The 15,341-nt window shown below is 38.9% G+C and overlaps 1 protein-coding gene across 1 annotated transcript; it reads left to right on the top strand.

Moving 5' to 3' along the window:
• Positions 1–558: 558 nt before the first annotated feature.
• LOC306882543 (eukaryotic translation initiation factor 4 gamma 2-like) lies at positions 559–11,866 on the top strand. The gene is made up of 21 exons (XM_079437250.1): positions 559–715; positions 1,516–1,626; positions 1,848–1,913; positions 2,572–2,697; positions 2,962–3,064; positions 3,888–4,019; positions 4,114–4,180; positions 4,277–4,428; positions 4,520–4,630; positions 4,706–4,888; positions 5,707–5,845; positions 5,947–6,083; positions 6,168–6,275; positions 7,547–7,675; positions 7,759–7,863; positions 7,945–8,160; positions 8,254–8,512; positions 8,997–9,201; positions 9,296–9,504; positions 9,864–9,985; positions 10,069–11,866. Exons 8-21 carry the CDS (start codon positions 4,345–4,347, stop codon positions 10,132–10,134), a joined length of 2,073 nt encoding a protein of 690 aa, XP_079293376.1. The 5' UTR covers positions 559–715; positions 1,516–1,626; positions 1,848–1,913; positions 2,572–2,697; positions 2,962–3,064; positions 3,888–4,019; positions 4,114–4,180; positions 4,277–4,344; the 3' UTR covers positions 10,135–11,866.
• Positions 11,867–15,341: the final 3,475 nt, after the last annotated feature.

Consider the following 15,341-nt stretch of genomic DNA (forward strand, 5'->3'; position numbering starts at 1 on the left):
GGGACCCACAAACCCTATCTATAATTTGAATGTCAAATAAATCAATACTAATGACCATACACAGTTAAAATAATGTGAGGACATTATTAAAACTAAATAAATGTATCTAATCAAATCTCCATCACCTGCTTTCAGATGAAGCGGCATTTAATACACGGAGCCGTAGTTCGCTGGCAAAATCGCGTTCATAATTGCATGCGATTAATCGTGCAGCCCTACTTTTAAATAAATAAATAAATATACAAATAAATCGAATGATTATAACATTTAGAAAATAGATAGGGAGCTTTCATTTCATGCTAAATTAACCAAGTAAATGATTCAATGACTCACATAAAAGACTATAGTCGCCACCTACTGGCGAAACGATAAACTGGGGCCACCGATTGAACATCAGTGAATCTTTTCGATGAACTGGCTCGAAAGACTCGAGTTATTGAGGTGAATGGCATCCTAATTATTATTTGTCCAGTGCAGGTGCAGCACAACGTGATGATGACGGAACATCCAGCATGTTTGACTCGTTCAGTGAATAAAGCTGCGGCTGCGCGTGACGTCAGGTCGCAGTTCTCCTCCTCACACCGGTGCGGCCAGAGTTATCACGGCGCACTGCTCTTCAACAGTATTATTATTCACGGTTAAATAAACTTCCTATCTCATCTTTTTCTTTTTTGGTAACCCAACACCATCAAAGCTGAAGTTCTTTTAAGAACAGGTAAGATTACTCTAATCAGACTTACATTAGCCACTGAGCTGCTGCTGTAAAATGGCTCCGGTTGCTCGCATGTTCTTCACTCGCTAGACCTATAACGGCTAACTCCGTTATCCCGGTGAACCGAGCGCCGTTACAGAGTTAAACCCGGAGGTGTAGCGCTGTATGTGAGCTGCTGTGTGTTTATATGTTGATTGTGGGCTGTGTTGACTCGCTTTATGGTCCTTTATGAGAAAATGGCGTCCGGTTATTAGATCAGCTGTTCTCTCCCTGCCGGTAAACCGCCCGTTTGACCATAAAACAACGAATATTATACTGCCAAGTGACCCGCTATTAAACCTGAAGCCTGGTTTTGTTTTCCACTTGTTAATAGAGTTGAATTGAATGTCCAGATCGTGGCCGTCTTCTTCTGTGCGATAACTAGCCTCAATGCTAATGACAACTAAGTGTGTGATTTTAATTATTACTGTCTATCATAATCATAAAATGCACGGTAATTTAAACTGTCCGTGTGTAGTCTTTATTATCTGACTGTACAATTTTTAATAAACGCAATTATAATGCCGCTTGAACGTGTTTAATAAATCAAGGCTCTTTTGTGAAATCTGAGCTCATGGCAGAGGCCTTGTGCTTTGTTCAGATTTGATGGCAGTTCAATTCTTTACATTTATCTGCATTGTCACTTTTATTCAGTACGACTGAAGAACCATTTAATCTCTCCTGTACGTTTCAGTTCAACTTAAATGCTTGGTGTTTCCATTTATGTTGTAAATGTATCTCAAAGTGCTTTTCTCCTCTTTTAGGCCGTGTTTCTACACCCCCACCCTTTCACTTTCATTCTTTTTGAGGATCTTTCATTGTCAAGCCGCCAAAGTGGAGAGTGTGATTGCAGAGGGGGGTGCTTCTCGTTTCAGGTACACATTTCACTTATTTTATGGCTCTATGCCTTTTCAGAAGATCATTAATTTACCTAAGGTATAGTTAATAAGATGCATATTGTTAGCTTTTAGTTAAGCTTATAGCCAGAAAGAACTCGTATTTCATGTGTAAATTCCGGGGATGTGGGGAATGTAGATTGGAAAATGAGTTTGAGTAATTTAAATAAAACTCACAATACGAATCTTCAATTTTATAGTGCTTCTTCGGGCAGAGGAGGAGGTACGGGTGCATCTCAGCACTATCCCAAGTCTGTCGGCAACAGGTATGTTTGGAAAAAAATTAGTTGACTCTGAATGGCAACCAGCAAAAAAAAAAAATACTGTAGTATTTTCTTTGTCTGAAGAAAAATAAATAGGTGAAGTCACCATGAAATCAAAACTGATGGTTCTTTTTATGTAATGTTTGTTATAAATGTATTCTCATATTTATTTATTTTTAAATTCATATCTCCTCATAATGTGTAACCGAAATAACATGTGTTCTCTGAATTGTGCATCATTGCGGTCAATCGGTCACTCAAGAGATCGCAGTAATGACAAACAAGTAGCCAATCAGTTCCTGAAAGGCAAAATCAAGTCCAGCCCACCTTTTTTGGTTTGAGCCTTTTCACATGGATATAGGTCAATTGGAAAGAAAAGATTATTTCAACTTGCGTTTCATGCTGTCTAAACATAGTCAGATGCTACTTATTAATACGGGCACACTAGTTTTAAATGTAGACATTTTAATAGTAGCTTGTCCTGAATCTGAGGTGTTGACCTCATGTGAGGAAATGCTAAGTGTTTCAGTCATGTACGGGTGGTGGCAGAATCCTTTCTGATTGGTACAAAAAGATATTTCAATGCTGATGTTTTATGATGGACCGTAGTAAGTCACTAAAGCCTTGGCAAAACAAATGACTCTGCACTGTTGTTTTATAGCGAATTCCTGGGGAAAACCCCAGGGCCTAGCGTTCAGAGATGGGTTCCTTCACGAAGCACTAGACGAGATGTCAACTCCTCCAACGAAAAAGAACGACACGATGCAATCTTCAGAAAAGTGAGAGGGTAAGAGTCTGAAATGAATCTCCTCAGTGACACAGTAGAGTTTGTCCCGATTTACCTTTTGAGAGTAATATAATACACCGTGGAAAGCAGAATACACTCCTATGTCCTGCTGTGAAAAGTGTGTAAAGACAAGTGTCTGGCTTTGCAAAACATTTCCTCCTGGATTTGAATATTCTTGGTTGCAAATGTCCTTGAAGTAGCTTTTTAAATGTCAGTGGCAATGGATATAACTGAAGAACTAACTGATTTGTTTGTTTTTTGTAGCATACTTAATAAACTGACACCTGAAAAGTTTGACAAGCTATGCCTTGAGCTCCTGAATGTGGGCGTAGATTCAAAGCTCGTCCTCAAAGGAATCATCTTGCTGGTGAGGGTTTTGTTCATTATAAATATGTAGGCTAGAGTCACAATACCAATACTGGTGAAATTTTATGATGCTCAATGCCAACTTTAATACCAAAGCCGATGGCTTTTCTTACACTAAATTAGCACGTCAACATTTGTGGATCTGTTCACCTGAATCCCTCCATAACGCTGTAATTTGCAAAAACGTACCTTTTTGTTTGGCGCGTGCACAGTCGTGTACTACTTGCGTTTCGGCCGCATAGAAGAAATAATATGCCATGCACAGGACAGACAGATGCAAAAATAAGCTGGGAAAGCCATTTGATTGAATTCCAGTAATCTCAATGCTCGGGCAAACCGCTATAGAGTTAGAACTGGTCAATGCGATTTAACAGGTTTCATAGAAAGAGAATGTGTGCCAAATCAGTTGTTGAAGAATTCAAATGTTTGTTTTTGAAAATGTGTATTGGCGGAAAAAAAGTATGTACGTGTATAAATTAGTTTTTATTTTAGGATATATTATAAGCCTAATAAATTGACCTCAAAAAGGGAATCCATGAGCAATAATTGCTTTATTTTCATATTAGCTATATATATTTATAAAGAATTGTTTTTTAGATTATTAATAGAATTTCTTGGTAAGTGCCCGCAATACAAAAAGTTTTCTCAGGAAACCTAAAGTGCATCATTCAGTTGCATTAAATATAAATAACACATTAAAATTAAGTTACACACTTCTGTGTCTGCTGTACTGGTCTGATAAATTAATTTATTTTGTTTTTAAACTTGCCTGTGTGAAATACTTTTTAATTATCTTGACCCAACTACTTGTTCACTTTAACTAGATTGTAGACAAAGCCCTTGAAGAGCCAAAGTATAGCTCGCTATATGCTCAGCTATGTCTGCGTCTGGCAGAGGATGCTCCAAACTTTGACGGCCCATCAGCAGAGATCCACTCATCACAAAAGCAGAGCACTGTAAGAAATTCCTCTTTATTCATTTGCAAGAAGCTTCACCGCACAGAGTACTGTGTTGGGATATTTATTCCACTGTTTTGTCATGCTCCTACAGACATTCAGGAGACTTCTGATATCCAAACTTCAAGATGAATTTGAAAACCGCACCAGAAATGTTGACCGTAAGTAGACTGTGGAAGTGTTAACATTACAGCAACTATACTGAATTGCTAGATATTTACTTGTTTTCTTTTATTTCTTTTATTTTTTTCTACCAGTCTATGATAAAAATGACAACCCACTCACCTCTGAGGAGGAAGAGCAGCGTGCTATTGCCAAGATCAAAATGCTGGGCAACATCAAATTCATTGGAGAACTTGGCAAACTCGATCTCATTCACGAGTCTATCCTTCATAAATGCATCAAAACAGTGAGTTATTCATAAATCCTCATTGAAATATTCATGTCGGCTACTTGATCTCCAACCTAACGTTGTTGCATTCGAACTCTCCTAACTGAAGCTTCTGGAAAAGAAGAAAAGAGTCCAACTTAAGGATATGGGGGAGGATTTGGAGTGCCTCTGTCAGATAATGAGAACTGTGGGGCCAAGACTAGATCATGAGAGAGCCAAGGTAAGCTGCTTTAAGACTAGCAGGACTTTGGGTGCATTAAGACGGAGTATTTCCTAACACCCTTTTGTCTTGCAGTCTTTAATGAATCAGTACTTTGGCCGTATGCGGTCCTTAATGAACAACAAGGACTTGCCTGCAAGGATTCGTTTCCTGCTTCAGGATACCGTGGAGTTGCGAGAGAACAACTGGGTGCCTCGGAAAGCTTTTATTGATAATGGACCTAAGACTATCAACCAGATCCGTCAGGATGCAGTAAAGGTGAGACCCTTCCAATTATCTTTTGACCTTTTAAGTTATGGGTTTGTTTTGAATGCAATAACATTGTAACTCGTTGCCTTTCTGTGAAATAAGCTGTTTTGACATTCGCGCAAATCTGAGGACTTTTTATTTTGGGAAGGGGTGAGTTATGCGATACCTGAAAATCAGTATATCTGAAGGGAAACGTTTTCTGAGAAACTGTCTTTGTTTTCCTCCGACATTGCAATATGGGGGGAAAAAAATCACAAGATAACTTTGAATAGCTATGTAAGAATAGAATGAATTGTTTTAAAGTTAGTGGGGTGGTTTTTGCTGGTCAGTAAATCTGCATGAAAATAAAGCTTAGTGGTTTTTGTTTTCTCTAAGTTTTTAGACTAATTATTTAACTTCAATTTAGCAAAAAATTGGGCTAATAAAATGTATTCATTCTGTTTAAGAACCAGCATTTTTCAGTGACCATTTCAGAAACGTTTTCAGAAACTACGTTCTGACTGTTGTTGGCCAATTCAGTATTACTATTTTTTTTTTTTTTTTTTTTTTTTATTATGAAAAAAATATGAAACCGTCATAGCAATATTGTAAAAATTTAATGGCATTTTATTGTAAAATTACAACCGTAATGTCTTAATATTTGTTTGAACGGTAAAACAAACTTTAATTTTGTGGTGTTCGTTTACACTTATGCAGCCCATAATACCATCCTTATTTTTTTATTTTCAGTTTTGGGGTTTATAGGTGTCTATGGCCCGAGAAGGCTTGTAAACCCTTGCAGATATGGAAATTAGTTCTTATTTTTTTTTGTTTTGTTCCTTTTGCAGGACTTGGGTGTGTTTATTCCACCAATGACTCAAGGAATAAGGACTGACTTCTTTCAAGAAAGTCCTTTCTTGCCGACAAGAATGAAACCTGATCGAGAAACTCTTGGGGGATTAGCGGATATGTTTGGGCAGATGCCAGGTATGTCCTCAAGTGCGTTGACATTTCTAGGACAGGTGGTGCATGACTGGATTTGCTCTATAGTTCACTGCTAGCTTAATAACTCTGTTGTCTTGTTGTAGGCGGTGGGATTGGTACTGGCCCTGGGGTCATTCAGGACAGGTATTCCCCCACCATGGGCCGTCGCACAAACCCTCTTTTCAACGGTCATGGTGGCCACATGGCCCCTGCACCCCAGCCTTTCATCAAATCCAACCAGGTGAATGCCCAACACCCAAATAACTAATGCTTTAGGACTTCAAAATATTAGTGCAAATTACAAGTGTTTTTGTTCTGATCAAAGGGGCAGAATATGATTTTCCAGAGCCAGACTCATTCATCTCAACAGCAAGCTCAGTCCAAGGATATGCCGCCACGTTTTATTAAGAAAGGACAGCTGAATGCTGATGAGGTATGAATGATTTTAATTTCAGATGATGTATTATTGTTATTGTCATAACTGGTGTCAACATTTCAGCAGTTTAGACCAGTATCAGTACAAATTTGTTCTGAAAAAAATTTAAATACTGTTGAAGCCTTAAAACAGTTGACAAATAACAAAAATCTAATTTTAAGGCAACCGTTTCAAGGTTGTCCATAGTGATTATCCATATAAATGAGGTTGTTATAACTATTTGTTATACACCCAATATTTTTATTCTTTTTATTTTATTTTTTACTATTCACTCTGTGTAATCTGGGCTTAATTTTAAAGGAAAATGATTTTGGTATTGATGGACAAGGGATGATGACGTGCTTTTTCATATTTCAGGTTATCCAAGTAAATTAATGGTAAATTTACTATTTACATTTTTTTTTTTCAATAAGTTATGCCATGTCCTCGGTAGAGGACATCGGGACTCAATAAAAAAAATAAAATAAATTAGTTGCATATTCATTCGTGTCTTTATTTTAAGTCACCAATACATTTTTAGTTTTCAGGATTTTTTTTATTTTTTTAATCAAACTTTGCATAAGATTCTCAACTGTTATAACAATGATTTGATATACCCTTTTTCTTTCTGCAAAATGTGTGTAAAATGGCCATAAACTGGTTTTCTCATCATATACAATGCATCTAAAAACTAAATGTAATTTGCATATTAATGTTTTTGGGGCAACGTAATGAAAGTGTAATAATGGGAGTATTAATTTACAAGATTTTCATAATGTCTTTTATTCACTTGTTGTCTCCCAAAATGCATAATAAACATGCTTTTAGTCCTGGTGTCCTCATATGAGGACATGTATGACATCAACATCCTGTTTCATAACAAAGTAATTTTGATTTCAAACCCCATAACATTTTCCTGAGCTGTTAATTTGACCGTTTAAAAATTAGACTGATTTAAATAATTACAATGTTATCATATTTCCGTAAGAGTGTCACTAAATTAATCGGACACTTTTGAAGACCAAGAAGAGGGGGGAGTAGTCATGTTGAAACATCCAAACATTCAGTATCTGAAAAGCCCTGAATGTGCTCTGTACAGAACGTCCAGACTAAAAGCTGTGGCATGTATAGTCTCAGAAATTCACTCAAAGATAATGTCTTCATATGAGGACGCAGGGTCTCAGGAGGTTAACGGTTCACACAGTGTGCGTTCTTTTATAGTCTGGTTTTAATTTGAAGAAAAACTTTTCATCTTGAGTTAATGACTAAAATTTATTTTCATATTTTAGATCAGCTTGAGACCTGCTCAGTCATTCATTTTGAGCAAAAACCAAATGCCAAAGTTGCAGCCTCAGATACCTACCATGATTCCTCCTAGTGCTCAGCCTCCACGCACATCCACACCACCGCTGGGACAGGTAATGAGTACTGTAGTTCATAGGAACAAAATGCCATATTTCTTATTTTCAAGGTGCTCTTAACCCTTTCTTATTGTTTGTAGCCGCCGCAACTTGGCCTGAAAACCAACCCACCTCCAATTCAGGAGAAGCCACAGAAGACGACTAAGAAGCCACCTCCTGCTAAGGAGGAACTGCTTAAGATGACTGTACGTTCCACTCAATATCTTATTATTGGAAATGGTTCACTGAAACTTTTGAGTGAGCAGTTTCTTAAATTTTGTTTGCAGGAGAATGTTGTGACTGCTTTCTTGAGTAGCAAAAACATGAATAATGCAGTGAATGGGGTGCGAGAGATGAAGGCTCCCAAACACTTCCTGCCTGAGATGTTGAGTAAGATGATCATCTGCTCCCTGGAGAGCCCAGATGAGGACCGAGAGAATGTCAGTACTCTGATCAACACCCTTCGGATGGAGGGTCTGGTCTCGGGGGAGAACTTTATGCAGGTTTGTATACACTTTGCACCAGTGAAGTTCACCCTTACAGCATCTTGACTGAAGCGAGGACTCATCGCTTCCTCAAATTACATCTTTTTGCAGGCTTTCCTCAGTGTTCTGGACCAGTGTCCCAAGATCGAGTTGGATGTTCCCTTGGTGAAGTCTTACCTGGCTCAGTTTGCTGCCCGGGCGATCATTGCTGAACTTGTGAGCATGGCAGAGTTGGCCCACCCACTGGAGAACGGCACCCACTTTCCTCTTTTCCTCCTCTGCTTGCAGCAAACGGCCAAAATGAAAGATCGGGAGTGGTTGACCGACCTGTTCCAGCAGAGCAAGGTCAGCATGCAGAAGATGCTGCCAGGTATGTGCTTGTTTCCTCCCTGTATGGTCGTACTTGCATGCGTCTTCAATTTTTGAGAAGTTTAAAGTTAATCAACTTAACGTTAGTATGTATTTATGCTTTTAGAATGGTAACTGGGTTGACACCTCTACAGTTTACTTCAAATGAACTACAAATAACATTCTGAAGTTTTGTCCATGCATCAACTGAAAACAGCATAGACTAAAAAGATCTCCCTTCAAAATGGAGATTGATTGAGGAATTGATAGTCAACCCAGCCCCACACAGCTGATGTTAATCCAAGTGCTGTGCACGAAATAGATGTTGACAGTCGATGAGCCATTTGGTTGAAGCACTTATTAAATGTTACCATTATAAACCTTGATTTTTGGCCCCCTCATAATTGTTTTGGACTAATTCAGTTGCCAGAATTGTGATTTAAAAAAAAATATTTTAAAGTATTCTGTATGGTCTGGTGTTCACACATTCCTGTCTCTGCCTACAGAAATAGATCAAAACAAAGATCGTATGTTGGAGATTCTGGAGGGGAAGGGCCTGAGCTTCTTATTCCCTCTGATGAAGCTGGAGAAGGAGCTGCTGAAACAAATTAAAGTAGATCCTGCCCCGCAAACCATCTACAAGTGGATCAAGGACAACATTTCTCCAAAACTGCACACTGATAAGGGTTTCGTTAACATTCTCATGACCAGGTATGATGATGGAACTGATGGCCGAAACATTTCTTGTAAATGGATTGAAGTTTGTTATATGGACACTTGGTTAACCCTCCCAAAATTCTTCTAGCTTTTTGCAGTACATTATCCATGAGATGTATTCCACTGAAGGAGAAGACCAATTATCTGCACCTTCGAAAGAGCAGCTCGACCAGGAAAAGCAGCTGCTACTTGCCTTCAAACCGGTGATGCAAAAATTCCTGCATGATCACGTGGACCTGCAAGTCAGTGCACTCTACGCTCTACAAGTGCACTGTAACGTCCATGCTTTTCCCAAAGGTATGGCTAAAAATCTTCTAACTGAAAATTTGATAATTCCCCCAAACTTGAAGGAAGGCTTGTTTTGTTTCTTTTAGTGATTTATTAATAGTAATATAATTATGATTGGTCAATTATCCACCCCAAGACTTTGAGAATAATTAATTTAGTAATTTTATGTATGCCCCCCCACAGACCTGGATGATTTTATACCATGGTTTATTAATAACAAATATAGTGTTTGATTTATTTTAATACAGAATGCTTGAAGTCATGGAAATTCTTTGACCTAAGATGTGGGAACCTTGGAGTTTGTTTACCAAGACTTGGAATTGAAGTAATCTTAAAGTAAAGTTTTTAATGGTCTCTCTTCTCCTTAGGAATGTTACTGCGTTACTTTGTCTACTTCTATGATATGGAGATAATTGAAGAAGAGGCCTTCCTAGCATGGAAAGAAGATATTACACAGGAGTTTCCAGGGAAAGGAAAAGCATTGTTCCAGGTAATTATCCTATTGCATTAAACAGTTACCCACCATTTCTTTAAAAGAAACAAATAAAAATATATTTCTTCCCTGTTGTTTAGGTGAACCAGTGGCTCACCTGGCTGGAGACGGCAGAAGAGGAAGAGTCTGAGGAGGAAGCTGACTAAAGAACCAGCCAAAGCCTTGACTTGCTCGCCTCTGTCATCTCTCCTGTTTTGTTTCACCATCTCTCCTTTCACGTGTATTAACCGCCGCACTCCATTCCGTGCTGCTGTTTCCAGCAGGGTCAAGCCAACGTATTACTTCACGCTTCTTTTTGGCCTCATTGTTTAAAGCATGTAATGACTAGCATTTAAGACCCACCACATGGTATTAGCAGCTTGAAACTATCTTTTTTTTATATATATATATATATTTTGCTTTTAAGAACATGTATTTGCAAGAGCCTTTTCTGCTGCTGTTCATTTCAGCACACAACTATAGAAATGCACTTTTGCTCAGTGTCATATTTTGAGTTGCTGCAATATTCACTTTTGTTTGTTACAAAGATTCCTCAGTAATCATTGGTTACCATAACTTTTAGTGGATGCGTTGTTCATACCTCACAGTAGTGGGTGTAGTGTGCTGTGTGTGTGATGGAGTTAAATGAAAACTCTCCAGATCTGCAAGGTGCTCAAGTCTGTGAAACAGGAAAAATGGTTTACTTTCCAGTTATGATTGTAAAATGTCTTTTTGTTTTTTGTTTTCTTCCCCTCCTATTGTTTTTTTTATAATGAACAAAGCCATGTGGGAGAGATTAAATTATGCGGCTTTTTTTTTTCTTCCCCCAACCCATGTGTCCCCTCCACTACTTGTCAAGCTGATACATGTATATGTATTTTTTTTTTTTTTTACAGCATGTTCAGGGATTACCAAACGGCCTGTTTAGATCCAACAATCTGATCCAAACAGAAGTGTAACTTTTTTTTTTTTTTTTTTTTTTATGCATTTTAATTGGTAAAATAAAGTTGAAACAAGATGAGAATTTGGTATGGATGTTCAATATACAAATCACTGTTTTACAACCTAACAATGTTTTCCCGTAATGGGTATTATACATATGTAATCATGAGGGGGAAATCAAAGCTTTATCACTAGGTAAAACAACAGATAGTGACCTGCTCGTGTGGTTTTGATATTTAAAGTGTTATTGTACGGTGTGAGAGCGTCGAATGTTCAGTGTACCACTGTTGCTTTCAATAAAGTCAACACCAGCATTTATTTGGCCTTATTTCATGTGCTTGGGGGTGAATATGTGGAACAAAGAACATTTATCTCTTCTAATTACTGAAGGCCATCCTCCAGTTCAAAATTACAAATGAACAATGCTGGATTAAATTTTTTTTTCTGGATTGAGTTTACAGAATTTTTTACATGTATGTCAATTATAGCTGATAACACTAATGGTTACGCGTCAATGTTCAGTTTCTTATTTTTTGCTCCAATCCTGAACTCTGCTTCTTCCTGAATATCAGTTAAATTCATTGTCACTATTTGTGTTGGGTTTTTTTTTTTTTTAGTTGTGGTTAGCACTGAATGATGACATCAGAAATGTATACTTATGCAGTGATTCATAAATGTTTCTTATTCAGGAATGAAGAAAATAATGCTTACAATCCTTAATCAGAAATGAATTATAAGAAAATGCTCTGGTTTTAAGTCCGAATATACTGTAACTGTATATGATATGCTCCATAAATGATGCTTCGTAATGTAATTTTTAAAGTTAATTTTTATCTTGTTTTTCTGTAGTTATCTCATTCATATTGTGCAATGCTTTCCATAGGTAGGCTGTTATTGTATTATTGATGCCATGTTGGAAACATTTTCTAATAAAGAATGAAAAAAATATAATTTGCCGATTAAGTTGCATCTACTATACTGTTCAAAACATATTGGGAGTGGGGGGGGGGGGTAGCAGTTGGTTTAAGTGAGTTTGAATGTGACATGGTTGATGCCAAACGGGAATCTGATTAAGAGAAAATGCCAATGAAATTTGGCTAGTGGATGTTGCATGCTGAGCCACTCCCCCGTGCATACGGGTATAAATAGGCAACAGGTGAATCCACTCATCAGGTTTTATGCTGAGGAGCTGAGAATTTGTCCCTGGCAACTGCCGATGGTTTGAGGTTGTGGCATGGGGACATAACGTCTCCGTTCCCTGAGGGTTACTTACGTAAACCGAGACTTTCCCTATCTATTGGTTACTACGAGTTATGTCGTTACGACATTAGGGGTCCATGGAAAGCGCCACAACCTGAGTGATGGTGTCTTCCACCGCCGGTGGCAGATCACTTAGGTCTGCCATGGTGCCGAGCCCATGAGAAAGGAGGTCCTTGCTCAGAGGGATGCGCCAGGGAGAGGCTGTCGTGAGGAGCATGAGTCCCGAAAACCAGCCCGCACTGGAGGCATCCATCGTGACAACGACATGCCAAGACACTTGTTCTAGGGGCACTCCGGCCTGTAGAAAGACAAGGGGCTGAATGAGCGGCATATGCTCACGCAAACTGTACCGCGGTGTCATGCCCATCCTGGGACTTGGGAGTGTCACCAGTGCTGAAGTGGTCTCATATGAAGCAATCAGAGCGGCATGTCTGCGGCTGTGGATGTCATATGCCCCAGGAGCCTCTGAAAGTGTTTCAGTGGTACCACCATCCTGCCTCCAAAGGAACTCAGGCAGTTCAGCACGGACTGGGTACTCTCACTGGTGAGACTCACCGTCATACTCACCGAGCCTAACTCCATACTGAGAAAAGAGATTCTCTGCACGGGGGAAAGCTTGCTCTTTTCCCAGTTGACCTGTAGCCCCAACTGGCTGAGGTGCCGGAGCACTAGGTCCCTGTGATCGCACAACTGCTCTCATGACTGGGCCATGCTGAGTCATTCGTTGAAATAGTTGAGGATCCTGATGCCCACTTTCCGTAACGGGGCAAGGGCGCCCTCCGCGACCTTCGTAAAGAAACAGGGGGACAGGGACAGCCCGAAGGGGAGGACCTTGTACTGCCATGACCGACCCTCGAACGCAAACGTAACAACGGTCTATGTCGAGGAAGGATAGAGACATGAAAGTGCACGTCCTTCAGGTCGACTGCTGCAAACCAATCCTGGTGCTGGATGCATCTGATGATGCGCCTCTGCGTTAGCATCTTGAACGGGAGCTTGAGAAGGGCCTGATTCAAAACTCGCAGATCCAGAATTGGTTGAAGGCCGCTGCCTTTCTTTGGCACAATGAAGTAAGGGCTGTAAAACCCTGACTTCATCTCAGCTGGAGGGACAGTCTCAATTGCGTCCTTCGCCAATAGGACAGCAATCTCCTCACGCAGGACAGGGGCATCTCGGACAAGTGGCACCAAAGGGACAATCGACATACCCGCAGTGGTGCAACGGTAGGAAGTCGTGCTGGACGGCCCAGAAGGCACCGCGTTCTCACCATGGCAGGGCTCCCCATGTCCCCAGAGGGACCAGCCGGAGATGCGTGGGGAGATGTTTCGTCCCCAAGCCACGATCTCTTTGTATTGGAAAATTAAGACTGATTACTTCTTTGAGACTGCTAGTTGGTCAAACTAGTTCTTATGGTCAAATGTAAGTCTTAACATTTATGCAACAGGCCCCTGGTTGTTTCAATAAGTTTTGTATAGTATTTTCTTTTTCTTTACTTCAAAAACTATGTCTAAAAAGTGTAATATTTTATTTATTTGAGGTATGAGATGTGGGAATGGTGAAGAGACAGAGGGCAAACATATTACATTTTAGGTCAGCATTGCCATCTAATCAGCCATTCATTGTTGTCTTAAATATCCTGCATAGCACATGGGATTTTGACCAAAAAAAAAATCAGTCTTGATTTTTGTAAAATGTTGCAACAAGATGTTCTTTTTTTGTGTGTGTAAAAAATTGCAGTTTTGGACATGTAAGGTAATAAAAATATAAAAAGAACTTTAGCAAATAGAAAGCAAGCAAATATCTTTCAAATAAACTTCATGTGGAACATGCCACCGATCCGTGCAATGTTTTCACCTTTTTCCCCCTTACCTGTTTGCATCTCTGTGCTCTGATACAAGTCCCAGTGGTTCTTAGTTGGATTGAGGCCTGGGGAATGTGAAGGCATCAATGCCTTCGTCATCCAGAAATTGACTGCCTATGCACTCTGGCCACATGAGGCCGGGCATTGTCATGCACCACGAGGAACCCAGGGCCCACTGCACCAGCATAAGATCTGACAATGCCTCTGAGGATTTCATCCCAGTACCCAACAGCAGTAAAGGGCACCGTTGACTAACACATGGAGGTCTGTGCGACCCTCCAAGGATATTCCACCCCAGACCATCACTGACCCACTGCCAAACCTGTCATGCTGGATGATGTTTCAGGCCGCTTAACATTCCCAAAGGCATCTCCAGCCTGTCACGTGCACCATTTAATTTGCACCAAAGCAGGTAAAACTGATTCACAATCACTCATGCTTCCTAACCAGACAGACTGATATCCCTGAAGTTCAGAGCTGGGTATATTACTTACAAATTATAATCTGTTACTGATTCCAAATTATATGACAAAAATTGTAGTTAGGAATGTAATCCATTACATTACACTAATATAATCAGACTACTTTTGATTACTTTTAGATTACTTCGGACCTAACTTATCACATTGATTTAAGAATCTTTTACCATATTAATATAAAATTACAAAGAGTAAGAAAATATATTCTATTCATTGTAATTAACAACGTGAAGCGTAATAAACATTACATTACGTCAAGGTTTCACAAACTTGGCTTCATAAAGGAAATGCAGTGTTTGAGTTTAATGAAAAGCTAATAATTAAATTATAAAATTAAAATAAATCACTTAAAAATAACATTAAAATCACTCACTAAAAAATATTTTAAAATATTTTGTTTACGTGCATGTCATGTAACCATTAATCAACACCAGAGAAACGTGAACATGCAAATGTAATTTCTAATAATTAAAATATTTATTTTAAAATACTTCAAGTAAACAGATAAAGTGAAAGAATGCCTGCATTACTTGTAACTAAGAAATAAAACAAATGTGTGCGTTTTAAAGTGTTTGAAAGACAAAAGCCTCCCAATGACATAGAAATATACATAACCTACTAATTCAGATAAACATGAATGTGTTCATCAGTAGTTTATGATTGAATATATGATGAAATGATTTTTGTAAATCCAGTGGTCAAAAGCCGTGTAGCCACATGATGACTGGTCTCTGTGTGAATGCCCACTGGAAGATGGAAGATTTTGTCAATGTATATAAGCGGTAGGCTATTTTAGAAAGGATGAAAAGATGAAAAAGAATGGAATAAGGAG

The sequence above is a fragment of the Barbus barbus genome (genome assembly GCF_936440315.1).
Source record: "Barbus barbus genome assembly, chromosome: 2".
NCBI classification, from domain to species: domain Eukaryota; kingdom Metazoa; phylum Chordata; class Actinopteri; order Cypriniformes; family Cyprinidae; genus Barbus; species Barbus barbus.

Coding starts and splice junctions, on each gene's coding strand:
- LOC306882543 (XM_079437250.1), top strand. CDS start 4,345: ATGCTGGGCAACATCAAATTCATTGGAGAACTTGGCAAACTCGATCTC. Junction 5,846..5,946: donor TATGTTTGGGCAGATGCCAG/GTATGTCCTCAA, acceptor GTCTTGTTGTAG/GCGGTGGGATTGGTACTGGC. Junction 7,676..7,758: donor CCACACCACCGCTGGGACAG/GTAATGAGTACT, acceptor TATTGTTTGTAG/CCGCCGCAACTTGGCCTGAA.